Source organism: Gallinula chloropus (assembly GCF_964237585.1).
Source record: "Gallinula chloropus genome assembly, chromosome: 2".
Taxonomy (NCBI): domain Eukaryota; kingdom Metazoa; phylum Chordata; class Aves; order Gruiformes; family Rallidae; genus Gallinula; species Gallinula chloropus.
In genome coordinates this window covers 51392404-51419773 of record NC_140086.1, presented here as the reverse complement: position 1 = coordinate 51419773, position 27370 = coordinate 51392404, and the positions used below count along the sequence as shown (strand labels likewise).

General features: G+C 39.9%; 1 protein-coding gene across 1 annotated transcript in view; it reads right to left on the bottom strand.

The window, feature by feature from the left end:
* Positions 1-347: 347 nt before the first annotated feature.
* ESCO1 (establishment of sister chromatid cohesion N-acetyltransferase 1) overlaps positions 348-27370 on the bottom strand; it is a 30849-nt gene continuing 3826 nt past the window's right edge. The window contains exons 5-11 of the mRNA XM_084260433.1: positions 26699-26762; positions 24462-24576; positions 13348-13479; positions 5987-6076; positions 3523-3666; positions 2415-2602; positions 348-1346 (exon numbers count right to left, since the gene is read on the bottom strand). Of these exons, the coding sequence (XP_084116559.1) occupies positions 1199-1346; positions 2415-2602; positions 3523-3666; positions 5987-6076; positions 13348-13479; positions 24462-24576; positions 26699-26762 (881 nt within the window). The 3' untranslated portion in view covers positions 348-1198. The remainder of the gene's footprint in view (positions 1347-2414; positions 2603-3522; positions 3667-5986; positions 6077-13347; positions 13480-24461; positions 24577-26698; positions 26763-27370) is intronic.

Here is a 27370-nt window from a genome sequence, read left to right as displayed (position 1 = left end):
TGGGTTTGGCGCTGCTTCAGTATCGCTCAGGCACGAATTTAAGAGCAGTGAAGGCACCCCAGCATTTCTTGCCAGGGTAAGGCCAGCACAGGGTGAACATGTGTGTCCCCACTGCACGCAGCTTCCAGAATTAACCCCACTTTAATGACATCTTCCCTACCTTCCATCTGGGTCTTAAGCTGTTACTTGAGTCTGATGGCATCAGCGCTCGCTGTAAACCCTGTATCGGGTGGGTATCAACCCGGAGCTGTGATACAAGTGCAGGTACAAACGCAGCTGCAAGTGTGCTCTGCAGATGGTGTCAAAACACACCCTGCCCTTGGCCACCACGGCCCATCTCCCCCCCAGCAGTATGAAAGACACTGAAGGTTCACTCACACGTGGCAGCGCTGCAGAGTAACTTTAGAAAAGCTATCAAGTATTTTATTTTTAACCTATCTACAGTATGTACAGATTGAGAAAGGCCACAGCAGTTTTTCAACATACAAACCCTTTAAAAGAGGAGAGTTACGAAGGAGTGACAAGTAGTAAAGCAAAGTCCGCTAACAAAGGCATATACCCAGTACAGTACTTGAAAGAGACAGGGTGAGCATGGCAGCCCTGGGGGTTGCATCCTCCCTCTCGCCCCACAGCTCCCCCAGGGGAGGAGAGGGCAGCAGCCAGAACACACTTCTGATGCTGCCGTCATCCTGCGGCCCCCCCTCACCCCTTAGGAGCTGCCCCAAAGCCTGCAAGGGCCATAACCACCCCTGACGGCTGCACCAGAAGCCTCAATGCAGCTGAGCGCAGCCCGGAGCGCGGTGGGGCCAGCGCCCAGAGAGGAGCGTGCGCGTACGGAGCAGCACTGGTATATCACCGCGTTAGGAACTTCAGCGCGTACTCGTCAGCGAGACCGGAGTCTTTGCATTAGCTTACAGTCCACTATGAACAATTTCCTGCTGCATGTAAACATGACTAACTAGATAAAATACAATCAAACTTTTGTAAAAGTTAATAAAATATCTTTCTTTTAAAAAAACAAAGTTAGCCTATTACTGCATTGTTTACAATTTTAATAAAACAGCACAACCTTGCGGTTGTTACCGGTCCTGAGTTCACTGTAAGAAAAATGGCCCTGGCTGCTGCTGAAGGTCTGCACCCGCCCGCTGCCTCCTGGCAGAGGAGTCTCCCACCGCGAACCGAATTCCTTGGGGAGCAGTTAAGTCTGGTGCTGCCCGTTGAGGAAGTTGTATACCAGGAACTGGCCGGTGCCACAGTACTGCGTGGCAAAGAGCTTCCCATCAGGAGTGGGGTCAGAGAAAGCGATTTCTTCTTTACTTAAGTATGAGCCGTATATGAAGTTGCTCCTGTTTAAGAGGGAGAAAAAAGGAATTAAAATAATCTCCCTGAGGGAATGAAACAGGAATATTCAGGCTATTAGGCCACAAACCACTAAGTGGCACGGCCCCTCAAATAGCAGCAGCTCTGGGAGGAGGAGAAAGTTCTACATAAGCAATTTACCTCCTTCCCCCCAAAGAGCGAGGCGCATCACGTGTTCTGGGAGGGTTTGCGTAAGGTTTGGGTGTTTTAGAACTGCTCGCCCAGAGGCACTGCCTGTGAGCTGCCTCAGGACCTCAACGTCAGTTTTGAGTCTGGACACATTCCAACTACTTCTTCACAGCCAAGAGACCGCTGGGACAGTGACTGTAATCCCCAGGAATGAAAACACAAGCTGCGACCCAGCTCAGGCGGGGACAGGGGGGCTGAAAGGACCCGATGGAATTTCAAGTTCCCGATTTGAGGAAAACAAGAAATCTGGCGCTGGGATGAAAGCGCGGCTGGGATTCCTTCAGCGCATCTGAGAACAGCCTCAAGGTGCAGTTCTGAAGGGATACACTTCCAGTAATAACTGCATGAAAAGGAAGAGCCAATTTACTTGTCAGGAAAACACTCTGTGCGCGCTTCATTCTCACTCGAAGAAAGAGGAGAGAAGCACGGGACACCTCTGTGCTTTTCTGGCTGGCTACGTGAGCAGATTCGGAAGCGTGATCTCAAGCTTTGAGGCCTCAATCAGGGGAAGGAGGAGGCAACATTTATCCCCAGAAACAGAAGGAACACCCATTAAAGTTGAGCAATCTCACACATTGACCACCGACAGTCCCCTTTTCCTTCGCTCTTCCTACCACAGAGGCTTTACCCAAGCTCACTGGTAGGGGGGCTCGTTACAGAGGCCCTTGGCAGAAAGATTTCTGTTAAAGGGGAGCTATTGCAGGGTCCTGGTGGTAGTTACTGAGCTCCACTGTCAGCTGTGCTCAAATCTACCCTCCCAGTACCACCAGCAACTGAAAAGACAGGCTTGAGCCACACAAACCATGAACGCCTCAGACTGAGCGTTACCTCAGGCACGTGTAGCCGAGGAACCTTTGTGATATTACCTAAGACACTCGATCATCCGAGAAGCAATCTTCTTCCGCCGCATCATGCTGAACACCCATATCCGGCTGATCCCACAGATAGCAGGTTCCGGGGAAGTCGAACAGCACCAAGCCTTCTGCCTTTCAAATATGACTTTCTCATTTTCTGAGCTGACTTCTGGAACCTTCTCTTCTATAACTCTGTAGCCCTGCAGGTGATGTTAAAAAGCCCCATGTCATTTTACGCAAGCATTACCAATGCCTGAACAGAAGAACCTTTATGCCTTTTATTTCAGTTGAACGTACTTGACTCGTTAAAGCCCCTTACCAAAAAGGCTGCCTATTTGTGTCTCACAGGGCTTCCCTTAACAGTTTCGATATTGGAGCAGGCGATACAGGATTAACCCCAAAACCCCTCTAAAGCTCACCCGCTTTAAAGTAACAGCACCAGGTAATCCAATCCTTATGACACCTGTGTTAAAGTGGTTGCACCACTTCTCTGACTGTCTGGGATCACCTTGGCCCTTGTGCGCTGCTCCCGAGGGGCGAGGAGACGCCACAGTTTACCAGGGAGCACACAGAGATGTGACAAAGTTCTGATATCAGGTGTTGAACACTGCAGCTGGCAGGCAGCTTCATGTCCTGCTTACCAGGGACAGCTCTGCCCCCTGTGCTTCTGTTAGCTGCAGAGCTGTTTGGCCCTCGCAGTGATTTAGCTCCGTCCTACCGAGTGCCCGTGTTTTCATCCATGCTGGATTTCTGCTGGGCAAGGAGCTGGATCCACTTGCCAACAAGCAAGGAGAGCCAGAGCTAGTGTAAGAACAGCAGAGGGAGAAAAATCCCACCCTTCAGCTGTCCAGGTTCTCAGATGAGCAGGTCTGAGCCAAGCATGACACCATACATGTGTCAGCCCAGTGACAACTAGGCAAAAACAAGTAACTCCATTTCAGGATGGTCAACCACCAAAACTGCTGCTGTGGAGAAGGCACACATGGTACTTACTGGCTAAATGGCAGGACCCAAACTCCCAGACCCAAACTCCCAGATAATTCTGTTATCTCAGGCTGTCTGAAGAACATAGCCTCTAGGCACTGGCACAGACTGCCTTTCTCCAACTTGATCGACTTACCCATTGGATATGTTCTGCAATTAAGCAGCCGATAACCTTTTTGTCGTTAGAAATAAAGAGGAGAGTTTTAGTTCGAGAGTAACACATGAGAGGAGCCTGCTGAAATCCCAAGTCATTGTCTACCATTTCTCTTATTTCTTCCACCTGTCAAAACAAATTCAAAGGCTGGGTGAGAAACATGTGGGAATAGACATTTGTACAAATACAGCAATGCACTAAGGTCCTGAGAATGCCAAAAGCTATTCCAGAAGCTAAGGATTAGCCCAAGTAACCCACAACACATCAGTCCACAATACTTGGCCGGAAATAGGAAGAGTGGAGACCTCTAAGTCAGCTTCATATTAGTCACAAGCCAGTAGTGAGAACTGATAACCAAAGCCCAGGATCTGATACTCTAGAAGTAGAGAGATCTATGCCAAATGTTAAACGAGCTTAGTTGAAGCTTTTCTGTCTGTTATATTTTAAGTCTTGAAAGAATGAATACATTAAGGGTTCTGAGCAGATGACAGCAAGCACTGTGTCAAAACAGCTAGAAAACATATGTATTTGTTGTAAAGGAATGAAGGACTGTTGCCCTCGAGCTTTCTGCATTTCCACTAGCTTTCAAGGAGTAAGAAGAAATACATAAACTCCAACATGAACTCCAAGGCCAGGTTGGATGGGGCCCTGGGCAACCTTGTGTAGATCCAGGCCTGGAGGTTGATGGCCCTGCCTGTGGCAGGGGGGTTGGAGCTCTATGATCCTTGGGGTCCCTTCCAACCCAGACCCGTATGTGATTCTAAGCTGAATGTAAACAAAAGCTTATCCATGAGCTGAGGTTTTACTGGGGGAGTCTTGTACCCACAACTGGGCACTGACACAGCCCCTCCAATCCCTCTGTCACCTCATGCAAGACAGAACAGGGTGGCCTTTCCTGTGCAGTGCATTAACGCACATTGTGGTTACTCCAGTAAAGCAAAACCAGAATTACTGGTGCTGAGAATACATGAAGTTAGTACTGAGTGAATGAAAATGCCATTGAAAACAAGATATTAAAAGAGCTTTGGAAAGGCAGGGCTGCCAGTTACTCTCCAGCTTCTCATGGCACCTTCGGGTGCCAATCCGTTAACGACGGGTTCAATTTGAAACCCTAACTAACCACTCCTGAAGCCAGTCACCCACTGTGGTGGCAGCTGTAGATTCTCTCAACTTTAACCACACAGAACTAGTGACAACTCTGTCCTAAATGACCTCATTTACTGCAGCCCTCCTTTCCTCTGCCCTGCTTAAGTGTTTTCAGTAATTTTTGTCTTCAGCCACTTCAGTGAAAAGGAAACGTGTGAGGAACATACTAAAAGGAAGGTGATGCCAGAGAAACAAACCATCACAAACAAACTTACCCACATAAAGTGTTGTAAAAAGGACATGGTTTCTTTTCAATTCAGTAACTTAGCAATTCTGTGTTAGGCTCAAGAGATCCCACCACAGTCACACCATCAGAAAGAGCCGCCTGGGGCAGCAACTCAGCCTCCAGAGCACCCCCCAACCAAACCCAACCACCCCGTGATCCTGCAACAGTGATACTGTAAAAAAGTACCACTTAAGTCACCCCAAATCCCCAGCCACACACAGACCCAGTGCCATCTTCCTGAGAGCACAAATGTATCACCCTATTAGGGTGCAGGAACACGGGGGAGCCAGCGGGACACCCAAGTACCCCGCTGCTTTCCACTTGTGGCCTGTCTCTCAGCTCTTTTGAAAACAGCCTAGAGGAGAGTGTGACAACAGTCAGGTCTCTGTAACACATTGTTTAGGAGTATAAACTGAAAACCAGCACATCCTGTCCATCTTCTTACGGGGTTTAGGTCAGAGTTGGTTCAGGCACAAAAAAAGCTGTTGCAAAGAGGACCAAGGGCTGTTTTCTACAGCTGTGGCAGTACGATTTGCATTGTGAGGTCACATTTCTGGAGAGGTTACCTCCAGTGGAGAAGTTTTAGAAAGTTGTAGGATGCATCATCAGATGATCCCGCTTTGGACATGAGAATGGACTGAGAATGGCTCTGAGGCCACTCTTCCCCTAAATCTGTTCCAACCCAAGAACTGTTCAGAGAACGGTGCCGTATTCGTGCTGTGTAACCATGTCAGTACACTGCAGTTTAAACTTTAAAGTACAGTAAGAAGTTTCTATTACACAAAATATCTGGCAGTCGTTAACCAAGTACATTAAAAATCACCGTAAAACACTCAGTGTGCTGATGCTGCTCCCACCCCTGCTCAGACCCACCCTCCCCATGAAGGGAGCAGCACAGCCTGGATGTGAGGGGTCTCCCCCGTTTGTGTAAAAAGCTACAGAAGCTCAGAACCTCTGCAGGTCTGACTTCAACTGCCCACACGTGAATTACACAAGAATCTGTGACTCTTCTCACCCCTTATGTTAAAATATCAAGGCAGGTAAGATATGCAGCTCCAGTCCTTCTCTCCATACCTTTTTAAGTGCATACTTCGGGTCGTCAGGAAGAACCATTATTATCTTTCCATCAGGATATTCAGCCAAAATCCTCTCCTTTTTCCAGCCCTAAATAAAAGAAACACTTATCTAAACCATACACACGACGTACAAACAGAAATTGCATATTATCCTTCTAGACACTTGACTCAGGCAGAGACTTCACACTATGTAGCAGTTGCTTTGCTAGAGAAGGAAACTTCAGCTAGCTTCTTAAAAGGAGTACAACAGATACAATATGATCTTATTTATACAGTAATTTCTACAGCAGCCTAACTATATCTAGTAACAATTTGTGAAAGTGTCTTATAATTTCCCAACTAAGATTTGTTTTTTTTCTTTCCCCCAGGACTGCAGTGCAAACTGAATTTTCAAATAGAAGCAGCAAACTCAGCTCACATAACTGATTTCCAAACCTACGTATCATAGTTATTTTCCAAGGTCCAGTGAATGGGAAAAGCCCTGAGTTTTAATAAAATCTTTCTTTTTAACATAGTTACCTCCACAAATACACACTCAGTTGCAAAGTCTGGCATGCGAAAGACCTCCAGGAGGTTCTAAGTGAACTGATTGGCATGCAGTTGCCCAAAATGTAAGGAATAGTTTATCTTGTTACTGATCATACTGTTAAAGCCACAAGAAGGATACTAGAAAAAATTTTATAACTACCTTCTAAGAATCTAATGGGGAAGGAGGCTACGTTGTGTGTATCTGAAGTATAAACATACTCAAAAAAATAGAGGTAATTAACTCTTCTTCAGATCCACACTCGTGGTGAATAATGAGCAGTACCTGCATGGAAAAAAACAAAACAAAAAAGCCACTTAAATCTAGTAAGATGGGACTGGTAGATATTAGAACTCGAGTTGCTTTGATGGGACCTAAAAATACTGAATGCAGCGGTAACTTCAGCCACTAAAAAGGCTGATCTATGAGTCTTACTCAAAGCAACTTTAAATAAAAAAGCCTTTGAAGAAACAATATTGATGGAGTAACTCATTGAAATCTGTACCTTCCCACAAAATAATGTTCAACTAAAGACCAAATGATGGACTTTGGCACTGAAGGAATGCCATATATACTACCACAAAAAAAAAAAGAGACAAGCTTAGGTGTTATAATACTTGATCTGTACCTCATTTTAATCACACTGGTTTTAACTCCCTTACCCCAAACAAGACATGAAGATGATAATTTTAGAAATCTATCTACTTGCTGGTAGCCCTGGAACGACCCAAGTATGAGTTTAGCACTCAGCATGGCAATGGTTGCCACACAGACAATCTGCATGCTGCAGTCCTGTGTCCTGTTCTTCTCAGTAGTTGTTGCCCTGAGTACCAACACAGATGCAGATCCTAGTTGCATTTATGCATAGTATGGCCTCAACACAAGGGCAGTAAACAGCAGTGTCACAACATCTGCAGGAAACTGCCATTTGTGACATGACTTTTGAGACTCTTAGGTGTCCAAAAATTCAAGCAAGAATTACATCTCAAACTCCATCCTCCCTCAGGCTTGTGTCTTTTGCTGCCTTTTGGCTACCTGTTTGCCCTGCAAAAACTTCCTACAGCCTGTTTTAAACCAACTGTGACCATCACTCAGCAGACAAATGCAATGTGTTTGATAATCCTACCACGACAGCAGCCAGAACACTGCAGAAAATCCAACCCTGAATCTTAGGTTAAGGTGTTCAGCTAACCTAACAGCCAGGTATTTTGAACCAACTGAAATCTGATGGGAAAAAACATTTCTGAACAGCTTGCAGCCAATGCACTTCTAAGGAACAGAGTATTACCAGAAGACTAAAAGTAATTCTGTAAAAATGCAACAATTGACTCTCTAATATTTCAATCTCATTATTTTCATTACTGCCTACCTATTAATTTTCTTAAAAGGTTGGTATAATGTGGGAACATTCATGTGGATAATATTCACAGGAGAGCTAGTTTAAATTGAAGTATTTTGGAATTTATTCCAAAATACAACTTTTAGATTAAGCTTTCCAAAAAGTTTTTGCAGACTCTAAATTCATCCAAGATTTTTCATTCATTTGGTTTAAATCAGAGCAGACATTTTAAAGTCATATTCCTTCCTTTTCTATCAGAGCAGCTCTAAGAGCTTCTAAAAGAAACCCTAACATTTCACACAAGCAGCTGCACTGTCAGTATCCTTACTGCCCAGCCTTAGTAAGCAAGGAAGCATCAAATGGCAGTAACACACAAGATGGGTCACAGCTCTCCATCAAAGCTGTTAAGGAAAATGTTCTATAGCTTCAGCTGGGACTGACCCTGTTAGATACCTGTGGTACCCATAATGTGCTTCAGGACCAGTATCTGCCATGTGGTCTGAAAAAGATTTCCCTTATTAATGTGGTTTGGTTATTTTTAAACAAACCCCCACTATTTTAACACTATTAAAACACCTTGCAGACTGCTGTGTTTTGTTTCAGTCACTGAGAACTGCAGATGGCAAGAACACCTCACTACAGGGAGAAGCAAATCAGAATATCAGAAAATTTCCTTTTCCTTTCCTTCTAATTGACATTATTTTATGGCACCAAGATTTATTTACTGTTGAATGAGATGCCCAAACACTCATCTACACTGCTTGTGATACTGAAAGAAGTTAAAAGGAAAGCAGTATTCCCACCAGGATGCATGTTCTGCAAAGCCTGGAATAGAAGAGTGGAATTACATCACCCCTCCCTGATACTGGAAGTCTAACAACACATTACCCACAGCCAGCAGCAGCAAGGCCTGTATAGCTTCACCACTGCACCTGGGCAGACTGGTGCTGTACAGGAGACCCACGGTGTGTAATAATTTTTGCTGTACCCTCCCTCCCTGCTTTACATCTATTTATCCTACAAGCATTTCTCATCTTTTGAGAACATAAGGCAATTCTGTGAAGAACAGCTAAGTCATTTTTAATCAGCCTCTAAATTCTCCCAATTCAAGCAAGATTAAAGATTGTTGCTGCTTGCTTTTTAAGGCAACCAGATTTTTAAAAATTAATTAATTTTTAAAGGGTGATACCCACAAGCAGTCACTAGTGCATCATGAAATAGTAGTATGGATGGTAATTACAAATGCACTGTGCAGTGCACTGCTTTCACTGGCTATTACAGATGTATCTGATGGATGATTGAGAACACAGCTGGAAAGATGGCTCCAACACCAATGGCACTGCAGCCAAAGTGTTCAGTGCTCAATTTCACATGAACTATGTTCCACTTACAGTTTAAGTAACATCTGATGTAGATTTGCCTTTGCAAGCACAAGTTAGAGGACACAATAGACTGCTTCCCCTGCATTTCCTCATAGTTTAAAGAGTTCTTATGTAAGAGTAGGAAATGGGACAGCAAACCTGGTATTTTTCTATATACGTCAGCTCTGGCTTGTCTCCCTATTTCTTAAATGAACACAAATACATGAAAACAGATGTGCTTTTCTTATACTGTTTCTTCCCCAAAAACACTGAGGTAGTGAGGGCAACATGGTTAATATTGTGTAATTCTTGATCTTTACTAAGAATGGCATTTATGAAATTTTCCACTAAATCACTCAGTTCAGCAGAAAATTTTGAGGACTCTTCTCCCTGATAACTTGTAGCAGAGAAATCAGTCTACTGCCTGACTCCTTCATCAGATTACCAATATTCTGCCTCTCTTTCCTATGAACATAATCTGAAGAATGAGGTTTTGACTGTAGAACACATTGAGATCATCAGATGCATTTATTAAATACTACCCTCTTTTAAAAGATAGCTAGTGGTAAGAACTTTATTCAAAATACTGAGTTTATATTGCGCAGATGATATCACTTCTGTAATTAATGCAAATCAAGATAAACATGAAATCTTTCTAAAATGACACAAAGTGCATAACCATCTTCAATACCAATATTCTATTAACCTTAGGTTCCAAGAAGCCAAATATTTGGGTTTGAGGTTGGGTGTATTTTTTGTTAACCTGAAAATCTAGTTTCCCCACAGATGGGCTTGGATGCATTTACAACAGAACAGTTATTCTGAACTTCTCAGATTAGAAATTAGCCCAAATCACAGCTTCTTCTACCTTCTGCAGCCCAAGATATTCTTAACTAAGAGGATGAGCCTGAAATACAAGCACATTAATTTCATCCACATAGGGCAGCTGAATCCACCAGCATGTCCTAATTTAAACATTTGGGTTTGCAAACTTAAAACCCATCATTATAAAAAATGAAAATCATGTCTTGCTCTTAGAAAAAAAAAAATGCAGAAATGCTGAACTGATGCTGCAGACTCAGAGAGGGTACAGAGTTGATATTGTGTGGTATCACAGCCAGAGGATTCCATAAAACTGATCCACACATACACCTCACAAGGTTACCCATCCCACTGCAGTTAACGCTTGACGTGTCAATCATCACCCAAACAATGAGCACACGGTGTATTTTTCCTGGAGACTTTCAGATGTCTGAAACCAGAAGGACAGCAAGAGAGATTCCTACGCCTGCCCACTGCAGGGGACATCCCCACACTAATCTATTCCTGCTCCAGTACTACCCATGACCACCTTACCTTCTTGCTGATACAATTTGGACACTTCTATTAACAGCAAAAGGCACCCTTCAGAAAACCCGTTATCAGCCCTTGCCAATCTTCTGTTCCCAAATCCAGAGAATCCCATTACACTTGCCAAACTTTCTCTCTCCACACAAGGCCTGCAACTTCCTTACTGTCTCTATCAGCCATCCAGCACAAAACAAGTATCCCAATACCATCTCCTTGTTAGCCTGTCCTACTTCTGGGGGCATCATTGGAAGCTCTAGAGACCTAAAAAAATAAACTTTTACTTTTACTTAAAAAAAAAAAATTATGTTTTGTTGCAGACAGTAAATATTTCATTATTTGCATGCAAACTATCTTCTGGCTACTCAGTACTTTTAAAACCCCCCAAAGCAGCTGCATGGAAATAGGTAAGACACTAACAACAATGTCCATTTTCACAGTGTGCAGCAGGAAGCTCTGGCATACACTGTATGTAGGCTTTCTTTGCTGTGATTCCATGAAATATACCCTCAACAGAACCACAAGGCACATGGCAAGAGACACTCAAAAGGGGAAAAAAACTGAGAAAAGTCTCAAGTCAGACTGGGACTGCATCATAGGGCTTGAAGAATGTGAATGACAAGAGAATGAAAAATGCTTCTAAGATACCTTATCACATCCTCCAAATCAACAATAATGCCAAATATGTTAACTGAGTATCTAGAGAGCTAATAAAGTAATGTACCAAGGTCACCCAGACCAGATGTTCCTGGACCAGAAAGTCTAACCAAGAAGTTACCAAGAATTTCTCTAGTACAACTTTTTTAATCCCATGATGCTACTGTCCAGTTAATACTTTCTGTTAGGGAAAGGAAGGCAGATGGAGTTTCAGCACAGCACCTACATACAAGTATCTAGAAACCAAGCATAGCACATCTCCAAGCCATCCTCCCAACAATCCCCAAGCGAAACCGCCTAGCAAATCCGGGATTAACAAGCAGGGACTTGGTGTATTAATTCACTGGCAAGAAAGTTTATCTAAAATTCAGATTATTGTCTAAGAAGAGCTGAGGATGTTTCTATCATGGACAGACTATAATCCACAATACAATCCACCACTGGCCCAAAGACTAGGGTCAGAGAATTCCCTGTTTAGCATGGCAAAAGCTATCTACCCATGCAGAAAACAGTGTCAATCAAAAATCAGAGGGGAATTTAAAGTTTCATGAGACTCCTTCTTTTGCCTCTTAGTCTACAGTTTCTGTTCTAGAACAACCACCTAAATTAAGGCTCTATACCCATCTGCACTGTCACAAAACACAGCCAGAGCTGCAGAAGTTTTCACAGGTAGAACTGTTTACTTACTAAACTGACAAATACAAATGGCTTGAGTACACACTGTGTGAAGCTTTAAAAAGATGCCTGGCAACTCAGAAAACAATAGGGAAGGTTTTTCTCAAATTAAAAGCATACATAACTTTATACATAGTTATTTACAACTGGTTTAAGCGTGTCTGATCTTTCACTTTGTGTTAACCATGTTGTTACTCTAGACATACACACAAGTGAGAAATTTCAGCTCTTTCAACTTCCAAGATATTCAAACTTCAGTGCAGCTTTCTACCTATGTGAACATAGCAACTGTAAGTAACAACTGAACTCATCTGCCAGCTTCTATCCAATAGAAATAACACCATCTTCGGGAGCATTCAAGATCTGAAAATACTTGGGGGGCCCAAAAAGGAGAAAGAGAAATGAAACAAGGAAACATATGCTGCTATTTGAACATACTGCTTTCCATGATGCTTTCTGCCCACTCGCACCCTACAACCTACCTAATGCCTATCAGAAGAGATCTTTCAAGGTGTAATCAAGAGATCTTTCAAGGTTATTCAGCAAAAACTAACCAAGAACAGAGCAAAATACTATTTACCAGATGGTTTCAAACACTTTAGCTCTGAAGAAACATCTTTATATTTGTAGACAGTGAGATAAAATTGAGCTTGAGATTTAAGAGTAGCCCAACAGCTATTTGGTACCTACGTGAAATGAATTGGTGGCCTCAGTTCAGTTATCCTGGAGGTCTTACCTACTCGAGTGTAGAGTACTGAAGGTAACATGTGTGATAAAGAAAATAGACTGTGGATTCTACTCTGGATTTCAGACATGTGAACAGATTATTTCCTGTAAGTCTTGTCATACCAGTTAGTGTGAAGTAGCTGATTTTACAATATACTTTAAATTGTACAAAATTTTCAAATCTGAGCTTTAATATGAGATAGACTCAGATACAGCACATACAAAAGTTATGTAATAATAAATTGGATTTTTGTATTTAAAGATTATCACCATATTATAAATTCATTAAAGTTGCTATATACTATGAAGTTGCATCAACTGCATTCCTAGGCAGTCTCTCTTCAAATTACACGTAATTAAGAAGATACCTAAGACTACACAGTTACAAAATTGGTAGCTGACTACTAAGCCAACCATTGCAAACACCAGTTGTACTGACACCTGTGCTTCCTATCACCACCCTCACCACCACCCCCAAAGCTTAGGGAACTGTAACACAAAGTTATAGGATGGCAATGAAGCACCACGATCCTACTAAATGTTGTTACACACCACACATAATGTGTCTACCATGGCTCTTAACGATACTTGTTTCCCAAAGTGGATTATTCATGGCCTACTGTGATACTAATCTACTGAGACATGACTTAATGTACTATGAGTTGTAACTAATACACAGCAAACGAAAAGTAATGCTTATGTCTTTAGAAAAGATAAGGTTTTCTTACCACATATTTTACAGCACTTATGAACTGGTTATGAAAGAGCAGATGTTGGGTTTCATCCTCTGGATTTGACGCAGTGTAAAGCATTCCACAAATATTACAGGAAATAGCACCAAATCTCTTCTGTCCTGCATCCTATTAAAAAAGAAAAAAGGAAAAGAAAAGGCATTTGTCAATTGCAAACACAGTAAATAGGGTTTAACAGAACTTTCATCTAATCAGACATGCCTGGTATAACTTATCTTCTGGAAACTCAACACAGAGGCTAAAATGCAGCTAAACAGGAGAAAACAAGTACAGAAGAAAAACCACACACACCCTTAAAAGGCACAGGCATCAATCACAGAGCAAACTCTACCCAACATTAAAATTAGCTCCCCTCCCATTAGTTTTGAACAAATTACTTCTTTAATGAAAGACAAAGGATAGAGAATTCTTCCTTTGTTACCCTATTTGCAGAAAATATAATCCTCTTGCACAAAGAAAACTTCCAAATCCAGCCCCACACTATTTGTTTTTCCTAAAATTCTGCTGCTGTCTGTTGGTTGTGAGTTGCTTTGAGGCAGGCCAAAGGCAACCAAAGGCAAGTTATTCTCCTGAATGTTTGGAAGGATACTAAAAAACCCAAAAGTTCTGGATGTAATTACGAAGATCAGCACTACATCTGCAAAAGCTGATCACCCCTTTTAAGTTTTTACAAAAAACAAATATCTCAAGGCAATCAAATAGCATTATAGTATTTTTACCTGTCTCTTCATTGATTAAAAGCCTCCTTTAATATACTCTCAAAGACTTCAGTCTTAACTCTTGCAGCTAATAATAATGTTTGATGTGCTATCTTAACTGCACAGTGTCTGCATTCAGACACTGGATAGCAGCTACAAGGCAAATGGAAAATCATACCATTTTACTCAGGATGCTTTTCATTATCCTTCTACCCTACAACCAACCATTGCCAAATTAGGGGTGCTACTCAATACCTATTGCTTTGCTCTTTATTCATTAAAACAGTGTTATTAATTTAAAATTATGGTCAGGTTAAGGAGTCAGTGCCTAATATAGAGTGAAGTATCCAAATGGCAGGGTTGTGCACAGCCTGGATTGAAGTCATTAGCCCAAAAGGCATGTTTTAAGTTACAGTTTAATGCTCAAATACATATCTTTTTTCTTTAACTACATTTTGAAATTGAGTTTATGTAAGCAGCAATAAATGTCACTTTTAATCTATTTTAACATGTATCATGCAGAACAGAAAAACAACAATTTATTTTATACTCTAAAATAGGACACTATATAAGCAAGAGAAGACTTGAGGGTGTTTGTAAAAGGAAATCGATCTGTGTGCAAATTCAAAGTGCACAATTTGAAAGAAAATAGATCACCTGGAAGTAATTTTTTTTCTAAGAGCTGAAAACACGAATAGAAAAAAGCCTACTTTTCCAAAGCAAGCATTTTCCGACACAGCAGAAGTGTTTACAAATAATTTCTTACTCCTTCCATCTTCTAAAATACGTTTAATTACATCTAAAAGCTAGATGACAGCTCAATTTTCTACACAACAGCAATTTATTTCAAGGGCTCATTAGTGAAAACTGAAAGGTAGATAGTGGATTCTTTCCAAGGAGAGACTAAAGGTACAACCAGCCAGGCAAACTCAGATTTGAACTTCACTTTAAGAGCACATATATGGAACTCAGCCAAAAGAAAGGAGCTGACTCAGATGTCACTGCTTTAATGGTACATCAATTTATACATTCCTACTGTATACAGAAGGAGAAACAGGAGTACATTTATTTTCTGAAGGAAAAAGGAAAGTTAAATTTGCAAAGTCGGAATAAGATGAGGCTTCTAAAGGTGTAAAAACTAAATCCAACACATTTTATTTTACCTGCAGAGTTCCTTTAAAGCAGCAGTATAGTTCAAAACAAGGTACCCCATCTTGCCACCAAAATATACTGCATTTCAAGGGTTTATATGTGAAATATGAAACAAGACAGTTCAGCAGGAAGGGTGATGTATGACAATTATCTTAAGAACAACCACTTAAACTGAACTTAGTAGTTCCTATCTTGAAGATGCAGAACATACCCACTGTATCTAGAGTAGGCTAAGTGAAGAGGAAGTCTATTTTGATGCTTGGAATATACTTTAAAAAAAACCCCTAAGAAACAAAAACCAAACAAGCAAAACCCCCAAACCCAACCCAAAAACATGTCAACTAGAAAATCAACTACATAAAACATCTCTTGACATATTTAACACATATCAATACTGCAGTAAGTCTCGTGAAGCAATTTATGTTTAAGTTCTGAAGAAGCTACAGTATTTAATCTAAAATATGTATTAGTTTACTACTAAAAATCTCAAGGGAAAAAAAAAAAAGCCTAGCTCTGTAGGAGGTCATAAAAAAATCTAGGACAAGGATATGCTCAAAGTTGTCAGGCTCCTTAGCTCATCCACTCTTGCCTTGTAAATACATATGCTGTTTCTCAAGCCTCCAGGAAGAGATTATCTCCCTGGAATAGTGCAGCCGTATCATATTTTGCAGTTTGACTTCCTTGGATGTTGCTGGTTTGGGGGTTTTGGGGGATTTTTTTGTTTGGTTTTGTTTTCTAAAGATTTAACTGATGTGGTTATCCTTACATGCACTCAGTTCTATCAGTGTGCTACACACACAGGTTAATATTAAAAACTTGTTATATGAGTATCAGGAAAACATCCCCACACTGTAGTATCTAAAGCAATCTTTTGACCTCATCATCCAACAGGTGCTGACTATACTTTTTAGCAAGTATTTTACAGTATTTTACACTATCCTGAGGGTAGTAGAGAAGGTATTACTGGAGTTACACAGAAAGGCTATTTCAAAGGCAGGCCAGGGAGGAGGGAAAGGCAGCTTTGAAAATGCAATGCAGACTACAAGGAAAAAAAACAAACAAGAAACAGGACGTGCAAAATAAAGTTGGGAATTCTGAAGAATGCATTTTTGTAATTTACCAAAACATCCATAGAATCTGACTGTTTGTAACCTGATGTCCCTGCATAAGCAAAAGCAGAAAGGTCATGCATCAGCAGTAAAAAAGTGCTCACAAACAATAATAGTGAACTGAGGGTTCCTAGCCCTTCCTAATGGGGAGGGAAGGGAAAAAGTACAACCAAGAAGATGAGAAGAAGCAAAAAACTGGGATGGGGGCAGGAGGGAGAGGGGGATCTTCTCAGCAAACATCACATACTGGGTATTGAGAATAAACTGTTGACATGCCACATCCAGAAAAAGATGTAAGAGGTCTGACTCTGAGAAATGTTTTTCAAAGCAATATTTAAGAAACCGTGTGGTTGCAGGCAGATAAATGTGTTACCCTATTTATAACTCATTTTTCTAAACAGTAACAATAAAGAGTAAGGAAATGTTCATTTCCTAAGCAAATTCTGCATGTGTAGAAGGCATTTAGGCCCTCCCAACATCTCAGGCAATCCTCATTACTACACAGGCACAGGATATAAGAGATCCACTGTTTCAAGGCTAACAGGGCAACAATGTTGTCCTAATCTTCAGAGTGTTTTCTTAGATCTGTGTTAGACAGAAAGAAAAGTCTTACCAATATCTTCTTTGAGAAGGTGCATGTCTGCTGATCCTCCATATGTGGAATAAGGAGCCCTGCAAGCAAAAAAGGCATTTGATGCCTCTGTAGGAGATGAAAAGGGGCCCCCTTTTTTATTTTTTGTCTCTCTTCAGGCACAGATTATGTCACCTCCTTCTTGATTACCTAGTGTTAGTTAGAGGAAGATTATTTTTTCCTCTAGTCTTTTCACAGAACAAAGAATAAAACCCAGCCATAGAAACAGGCAGGCTGGAAAGGAAATACAAGAGCAGGAAGAAACAACACAGATTTTTGGGCTCTCCAAAAAAATGAAAAGGTCAAAGAATGCTATTTCAACGAAAGCTGCGTTCAAGACTGAAGCTGGTGGGTAGATGACCAGGAGGATCAGAAGACATGACCCAAGTCAGAAACAACTTTTACTCCAAATGAAGACTGTGGAACTTAAAAAAATCCACAAAACCACAGAAACATCCCACCAAACAAAAAATAATCAACATAAAACCCTGCCATCACCAGTACCCATTTTACTGAAAAATTACTTTAGCCAAAGCTTTCAGATAATTTATATCCTTTCAGAACTCTGATGCATCTGATTTCATTTAACTTTTTTGGGAAATGAAAATGAAGGGTCATTACCCATCACAAAGTGATGTCCTCACCAATCTTTAGGTAATGAAATATGAAAGAAATACAAAGTTAAGAAGAAAAATCTGCACAATATTTACAAGGCACAATTAATCTGTTCTCAACCCGTATGAAAACATAATTCAAGTATATTACAGAGTGTTCCAACATGTACTGGTTGGAACTGGGATAAGGTTAATTTCCTTCACAGTAATTGCTGTGGTGCCATGTTTTAGATTTGTGGCCAAAACTGTTGATACCACAGGGGCGTTTTAGCTATTGCTGGACAGTGCTCACAGTGTCAAGGCCTTTTCTGTTTCTCATGCTGCTGGGCCAGTGAGTTTGCTGGGGCTGCACAAGAAGTTGGAAGGGAACATAGCTGGGACAGCTGACCCCAACTGACCAGAGGGATATCCCATACCATATGATATCATGTTGAGTAATAAAAGCTGAGGAAAAGAGGGAGGAAGGGGTGTACATTTGTAGTTACAGCATTTGCTTTCTCAGCTTCTAGATGCGATAGGAGCCCTGACTTCTTGGGGATGGCTGATCACCTGCCTGCCTTTGGGAGCAGGGAACTAATTCCTTGCCTTGATCTGCTTGCATGCACAGCTTGTGCTTTATCTACTGAACTGTCCTTATCTCAACCCAGGAGTTTTCTCCCAGACCCTATGGAAGTGGAGTGAGCGAGCAGCTGCACGGTGCTTAGCTGCCTGCCAAGGTTAACCCACAACACAATGTCAGTAGCCCTAGTGCTTGAATTCCTGTACCAGGCACCCAGCTACCCTCACAAAACATTCTCACCTTCAGGACAAAAGACACCAAACACAACCCACCTGAATTTGCTAGAGAAAGCGGGGCTGCTGTGGTGAAGTAGACATGGGAAGGAGTGGTAGTAAGAAAGGATGACCATTCCTGTCCCTCTAAGAGCAGGGCTGTCCCAGAGGGTAAAAAAAGGAGGAGTGAATGCTTTTAACTACCAGACTCCCTACCACTGCCTTGTTTTTACTGGGATTACAGGAAAGAAAAGAGGAGCACTTAACTTATGTGAACAACAAAAGATTGCCCAAAAGCCATTCACCACTTCTCCAGAGAAATTGCCAACTGGACTATACCAATTTAAGAAAACAGCAACTTTAAGTGATGCCTATGCAACTTTCTTCAAGCTCATAAGAAACGACTTTGACACTTACTATTTCCACTGAGGATTGTGTTTTCATCTTAAATCAAAATATTTCTTTCATGTATTACTTATTTCTGTCAAACAGGAAAATATGTTCAAGTTTAGCCAAAAAAATATGTAGGGAAAAATTCAAGTATGGTCTCCTAATGTGTAAAATGAATTACTGTGCACATCAGTTCCACATATAGCACCAATTCAAACTTCTGAATCAAAAAAACTGTCCATCAAGCAATCGTGATCCATGCATTTGCTGATACTTGTAAGTATCACCTACATTTAATCATGTTTGCTTGCATCCAGGCACCAACTCAGATCCCTAGAAAGGCAGAAAAGTCCCTCTAGCTCTATACCATGTTTTTATCACCTCAGTGATTTGTTTTCTTTCTCTGTGCATTCTTTTTACATGTTCTTTCCTAGAATTGATGAGTATCATTTCCAAAGACTAGCTCAATTTTCAAAGGAACACATCTCCTTAGTGGCATAAAATGGAAGAAGTATCCCTGTACCTCACAGGTCATTATTTCAAACATTACTTTGTAGCAGTAACGCTTCTTTCAATTCCGATTCTTATGATCAAAAAATTTTGTCCTAGATCTGTCAGGCAAGCAAATTTTTACAAGAAGCAAACAACTGACTTTCCTTGTATTGGATGTAAAGCATAGCTCTTTATGAAAATTGAAAACACATGCTTTGCACATTTGTATTTCTTTCCATTTCAGAAGTTAAAGGAAAAGATTATTTCATATTCAAGTTATCATATTTGCATGTAAGATTCATGTACTTGAAAAGCAATAAACCATTTTAGTGCAAACAATTTTACCCTCTAAACCTGCCAATACAGAGCTTCACATAACCTGTCAAGCTACCAACTGAACCCTGCAATGAAGTGTAGGAGGGTGCAGTTCCCAGCTATTCAGAACAGACTACTTCTCTAAACACCAAGTCATGAATTTGGAACGCAACATATTTTAAGCCTCAGTTTCTTTGCTCCAAAAAAGCAGATAATACTTTCTTTATACAAATGCACGTAGCATGGGGAACAAACAAGAAGAATTAGAGATCTTTGTGCGGTCGCAGGGCCACGATCTCATTGCAATCACAGAGACGTGGTGGGACAGCCTGGACGACTGTAACGCTGTCATGGATGGCTGTGTGCTTTTCAGGAAAGACAGGCTACGGAGGCGAGGTGGAGGAGCTGCTCTTTATGTTAGAGAGCAGCTGGAATGTATTGAGCTCCACCTGGGGAAAGATGAACCATCAGTCGAGTGCTTGTGGGTTAAAATCAAGGGTCAAACTGGTATGTGTGACATTGTTGTGGGAGTGTGCTATAGGCCCCCTGATCAAGAGGAGCAGGTTGATAATGCATTCTATAAGCAGTCTGAAACAGCCTCAAGATCCCGGGCACTGATCCTTATGGGGGACTTCAACTATCCAGATATTTGCTGGGCAAGCAGCACGGCCAGTCGTATGCAGTCCAGACAATTTCTGCAGTATGTTGAAGACAATTTCCTGCTGCAGATGGTGCAGGAGCCTACAAGGGGAGGGCGGGTGCTGGACCTTGTTCTTTCTAACAAGGACGGGCTCGTCAGGGAAGTGAAGGTCGGGGGCAACTTAGGACAAAGCGACCATGAAATGGTTGAGTTCAAGATCCTGGGTGGAAGAAGCAAGCCAAAAAGTAGGATAGCTACCCTGAATTTTGGAAGAGCTAACTTTGATCTCCTCTGCTACTTAATATGGGCTATCCCGTGGGCTACACTGTTTGAAGGAATGGGAGCCTGTGAGAGCTGGGTAGCATTTAAACAGCACTTCTTCCAAGCACAGGATAGGTGCATCCCTTTGAGCAAGAAATTGGGAAAGAGAGGCAGAAGGCCTGCATGGATGAACACGGAGCTATTGAGTAAACTCAAAGAGAAGCAGAAGATCTATGAATTGTGGAAAAAGGGTCTGAGCACCTCGGGAGAATACAGGAATGTGGTCAGGGCCTGTAGGGATGAAACTAGGAAGGCTAAAGCCCTCTTGGAAATGAAGCTGGCAAGGGACATAAAGGATAATAAAAAGAGTTTTTTTAGATACGTTAATAGTAAGAGGTATAAAAAGGACAGGGATCTCCTGGAGAGAGTCCAGAGAAGGGCTACGAAGATTATTAAGGGTCTGGAGCATCTCCCCTACGAGGAAAGGCTGAGTAAGTTGGGACTGTTCAGCCTTGAGAAGACTAAGGGGGGACCTAATTAAAGTCTATAATTATCTTAAGCAGGGGATGCAGGGGGAATTAGCCAGCCCCTTTTCAGTGGTCTGTGGGGACAGGACAAGGGGCAATGGCTGCAAGTTGGAGCACAGGAAGTTCCGCACCAACATGCGGAAAAACGTTTTCACAGTGAGGGTGATGGAGCCCTGGGACAGGCTGCCCAGGGAGGTGGTGGAGTCTCCTTCTCTGGAGATATTCCAGACCCATCTGGATGCCTGTCTGAGTGATATGTCCTAGGGAGCTGCCTTGGCAGGGGGGTTGGACCCGATGATCTCTTGAGGTCCCTTCCAACCCCTATAATTCTATGATTCTATGATTTATGATTTCCGAGGTCTGAACTGAAATCTTTGCACATTACTTCAAAGCCCATTGTTTCCTGTTTGTTTTTGGAAATTGCTGTTTTCAGCTGAAGTTCTACACACTGAAGAGACTTGCTTTTTAAGATGTGTGACAGCAAGGAAATCTGAAGAAAACAGAAACAACTCATCTTTTGTCTTAGTTCTACCTCTACAAAATGAAGATAATTTTGTTTGAAAGCTGATCGGATAAGCAGATGATGTATACCAAGAAAAAGAATGGTGCAAGTACAGCTACTAAATACTACTTCTACAAACAGACTTCTGTTACAGTCATACATCCCTAAAGATTGTTAAAGACTACATTATTTAAGAAAAACAGAAATTTAATCTGTTCATTATAACAATCATACGGGAGAAAGAAGGTAAGATACAGCTTAAAGGAATACATATAAAAAATAAACAATGCTATGGAAAACAAAGACTATTTTTACCATAACAGCTCTCTAAATATAGCTCAGGAAATGAAAAGGTTAGAATACACAAACAGTACTGTAACATCCCAGCCTCTGAGACCCAGATACTGTAAAGAAAATTGAAGGACGGGTGTCAAACTTACATAAAAAAACACTAGGAAAATTCAGCAGCAAAAAGCCAGCAAAACAAAGATAATGTATCATGTGGTGAGTCAAACTAAGCCCAGCTAGATTTTCCCCCTTTGGTTACAAAAGGAAAAAAAAAGGGTTCTGTACATACACTAAGATGGACTGGCTTGACAGATCTCCAGAAGAATCAGGTCTAACAGTGGAGACCCCAACATTCCAGCATTTAATTATTTTTTTTTAAATTGTAACAAAGTGCAAGGTAAAAATGTTCCATGCTAAGAATAAAAGTGTGACTTCCCGACTTTGCTCAAGGCAAAGAGGAATAATGAAGCTGCTTCACATAATATGACGTAACAGAAACTTGAAATAAATTTAAAAAAATATTTGCAGGTCTTAACTACATTTTTTTTACATAAACTCTAAATGCCAAGTGAAGTGATTGGCTGTGTGTACTAAAAACCACTCTCCTGAACAACTTTCAAAGCACAACCTTTATCACTACAGAAATAAACATATTTGCCAATATCTCCTAAAAAAAAATTAAGCTATTAAAAATCAACATTAAAAAAAATTCATCAGGAGTTTACAAACACTATTAATTGCAACAGGTGCCTTATTTTATTACATGCACTTAATCCCCAATCTCCCAAACTTCTGAGTAATTGCAGGAGCAAAGTCTGATACCTTAGAAGTCAATTTAGCAATTTTTCCCCTACAGATGCTAGCACAAACTATTCTAGACATAACTATGTCTCGTCTCCACAGTAACTAATGTCAAGGATAGTATTATATAAAATGGCTTAACAAATATTTGGGTTTCTCTATATGTTTTGACAATGCTAAAAGCAGTTCCCCCCCAGTCTGGTAAAAGAACAGCAGAGCAATACTGTACCTAATGCTTTCTTGGCAAGGAGAACTACAGGCATTACCAAAATGCCCTTTCAACACAATAAAAAGCCAACTCTGAACTCAATGAAATCAAAGTGAATTACATTTGTATAGAGTGCTGAAATATATTAGGTATTATGAATCTGTTACTTTCACATTTATAAATTAAATTAAATACAGTGTTTACTTGTATTTTCCAGAAATGCACATAGAAAACAAGAAACTAGGTCTCTCCTACTTCCCCTTTTGTGTTTTATTGCTGACCCATTCTTTACATTCTAAAATTTTGCTAGATAAGTAATTTAAAATTTTACTGTTCAATACCTGGGAAAAAAAATATTATTCCCCTAATTTGGGCTGAAAACAAGAATACTACCAGAATAGTCAATAAATTGCAAAAATCTCTTTGAATTAATGCTTTAGAGGACAGTTACATGACCTCTCTTCAGTGGCTAACCAGAAAGCTATGTATTCCTTCTTGTCAATGGTCCTAGTAACTCTTCAGTCAAGTTTATTACTGTCTGAGAAAAAAATCAGTTAGCTTTACTGAAAGGAAAAGAAATATTCTTACAGTCTTCTTAATACAGTTAAGATATTTAACTGAGAATTTTTACTCTGTTGGTAAAATGAGTTTCAAAGAAGCAATGGCTGTAGTACTTCTTAAATGTAAGGTAACAGTTCATTTATCATCCTGTGACTGAGCATTCAAGTGCCCAGATTTGTATCACTTTAGGTAAATCTAGGGTATGTTTACCAGTTCTCAGAAACTCTGATTTTAAAATAGTTCAGTATAGATGTAAGAGTGTTCAGTATTCACCTGGTTCTATTTTAGTTAATATTTGCATGTGTATAATCCAAATTGCAATTTAGAAAGACCACCAGCAATATATGTGAGACAGGTAATTTCGTAAGAAGCTTACTAGAGAGTCCTTCCTAATGGCCTGGATTCCTCTCCCTCTGTAGGTTCCCAGCTCCAGCATTTCATTTATCAGGGATTATCTGGCATGTGAGTTATTAAAAACACAAAACAAAACACAACCAAAACCTCCAGTGGTTTCACTATCGAGTTGTGTGGTTCTACAAGATAGGGAAGCAGCTGTGTGTCACCCCCTTCTCATCTTGTGTTTTTTTGTTTTAAAAGAGATTCCTGCATTTGGTATCTAAGAGCAAAAAAGGTTAAGAACAGATAACCCAGCTAGTACTGCTGCTTAAATATTAGGGGGAAAGTGAGTGCATCCACAGGAAAATCTTTGTTTGCCTCAAAACAATGGATATTTGCATCAGGCAGGAATAAATCTCTTGATACTAATTTTCTACACAATCTGTCAGATGTACCTCCTATAATTCTGAAATTTTAAGAAACTTAGGTTTTTCACATAAGGCAAATTCATTCTCCCTAAAACAACTGGATTTTTACTGATTAGCCATTATCTTAAAAAAAATGCAGAAATTTGTTTTAACAACAAACAGCTTTAAATATTAAATCTGCCACCATTTTTCCATCAATAGTGAATGACAATCTAGTACATGTTCTACTTCCAGAAATAATTTACAAGCATAATAGTAGTACGCATAAGTAATGATTTTTAGACAAGTTCATAAAAGCACAGCAATGCAAATTCAAAAGTAGTTTCTTGGAGAAACTGTAAGGCTTACTAAAAGGGTATTACTTACTATAACCAGCTGCTTATCACCATCTTTTCCAGCTTCTTTTAGCTTCTGAATATGTTCGTCAGATGGCAGGAAGTTACTGCATTTTGATGCTAATGAAGGATTTGACAATGGAACCCTTGAAATATAAATATATTTCATGTTAAAAAAAACGACTGCTTATACTTGTCATCCTATACACTCAAAGCTGTTGTGATTAGCATAACTAAGCTTTAACAAGATGCAAATCCACATTTGTTACCCCAAAGCACAGTCCTATATATTTTAATTTCTAATTCAAATGGAAAAATAAGGAAATAAAAGGATTAAACAAAAAATATATTTTTTGTCTAGCCTAATGGCAATATTTTTTTTAATGAAAAAAAATTTAAATTGAGAATCAAGTGGGGCAAGTTAGTCACAACCATTAAGACTAACATTTAATTGAGACATTTTCAGAACACGACTGGTGGTGCCCAATGCTCTTTTTCCCACTTTAGGCTAGTTTTAGGTATCATACATGAGGCTGCTAAAGCAGATGTAAATATGCCCACAAATATAAGTGGCCAATATAAAAGAGAGGTCATAAATCTCTCAAATTCAATGCAAACTTATTCTCTTCTAACGTCTGGTGATGAAGGGGAGATGGGAAGAAGACCGAAGGACTAAGTGGATGGATACCACTGGAATCTCTCTCACTCAGTTTATGTTTCCTCTTACCACAACTGAAAGAAATACTGGAAAGTGCTATAATACATCAACATCAAAGTTAGTCTATGTCCTTGCTACTATATTCATGTTAATTCCAGGTATGGATAGAACTTGTGGAGATCACCAAAGCAAAACACACACAAAAATATTTATACTTCAACTAGGTGTTCATATGTTTTCTGTTTCTGAGCAAACAAAGGTTATAGGTCCAAACACTTAATTGCAGCAGCTGCTGTAGTATTGGAGCAAGCTAATTCAGCGAGTATTCAAAAAAAAACCCACAACAAAACAAAACAAAAAATCCTCTTGCAGGACATTTTAAAAAAATCACTTTCTATGCTAAATCAGAGAGATTTTTTTCATTCGTGTCACATGGCCCAAAATTTTCTTTAGGTGGCTACTTCAAGATTTGTCTTTTCCCAGTGTTTCTTACAAAAAAAGAGAGCTAGACTGGTGATATGCACGTTACTCCATGTTATGACAGGAGTATCACAGAAAGAATGATAGCTTAAATCTTGGACAGCATATGGAACACAGGGTAAGAAGGCTCTCTCAAGAAAAATCTATATCAAGTAGCAGTAAAGCAACATGGGCTTGTTCAGCTAATTAGGTTAATAAATTTGAGTAGATACTATAAAACTGTTTGGCAGTTGAGAATGATGATATGAAAAATCCAAGTAATTGTAGTATTTATTGAAAAATATAAAAAAATATTAATGTAACTAATTTTACATCTACCTTACCACACACCTTCCATATAATTCCATAGTAGTAGAGTTTTTCAACATGTACAAAAGGGCTGGTTAGTCAGAATTGTTAATCTAGTCTCAGATAGATGCACTGAAAATATACTGCATCATTTCTTCTTGTCTCCATTACAAATACAGAAAACAGTATCAATATAATAACCACTGTGCCAGCTATGTTGCTGTTCAAGGTATCAGGTAAGAAGAAATTATTATCTTTAACTTGTAATTGGGTAAAATCAGGGACTATGTCAGAATTGTTCAAAAACCACAACAGTCAACATGATCAAGGATAAAGCATTAAGTTTGAACTGTTGATAGCAAGAACAATTTAGATAGTTGTAAGAAAAAGAATATTTTTTATATGGCAGTTGACACCTTCATTTCACAGCAATAACAAAACAATCCAAAATTAAATCCCCTCTTCCCCACCTAAAAAAATTCATATATACAAAGCTCCCATCATTTGTGGATTAGAAAACTCTTCCAGAAATGAGTGAAATAATTCAGTAAGAGAAAGTCACGTTGTAAACCCTTCCCATACTCCCTGGTTATCATCTGGTTTGAGGAAGAGAGCATGAGAATTGTTTTCTCAATCCTTAAATACCTTGCTTAATAATTTTCTTAACAAAATAAAAGCATCCCTTAATAACTGGGTGAAATGAAAGTATACTTTAATAAAGTACAAGCCACTTAACTGAAAAGGAAAGTTGAGGCTCAGACACAACAGAACCATCTTAGAATAAACACTCTCATAGTTCTATAGAAGGTTACTGTAAATTCATAATGTATGAAGTACTGTACCTGTTCTCAGTTTCTGAAGTTTGATTTGTAGATGAAGTTTGTGTCAACTGCTTGGGAGCCAAATCTACAATTAACCAAAGATTATAACTTCATTATATTGCAAAGCTAATTTGAGCTACAGGAACAGTGATTTGCAATAACATATTCAAGACAATGTTGCAGTTTGTTCAGTGCCAATAAAGAAGATACAATCTTGAAACACTATTCAGATGTTTCTCCTAAAAAAATGTATGCAATTCTCTTTAACGTTTTCAAAGCAGTTCTGCAGAGCAGTTTGCCAGCAGCTAAACAAGGCCAGTAATGAAACTGTAAATCCGTTTACGCCAACACCCAATAGCTCTATGTATGGTATTAGAAACACAGGATGCTCCCACCTGAAGTCTGCTGGAAAATAAGCAATCAGGAATACCAAAGAAGGAAAAAACATTTTGTATCTTCTCTAACACCACTATTACAGTATTTTGCCCTTCAAAAAATACCCTACAGGGCAGGGAAAAATAATTATTTAGCAAAGCTAAGTCGTTAACACTCAAAATCAGTTTCAGATCAAAAAACCAAAATGAAACAAAACCACAAAAAAACCCCAAACAAAACCTCAAACCAAACAAAAAAAACCAACAAACCAATAACTTAAAAGCAAAAGGATGAAATATTGAAAGGGAAGTTAATGAA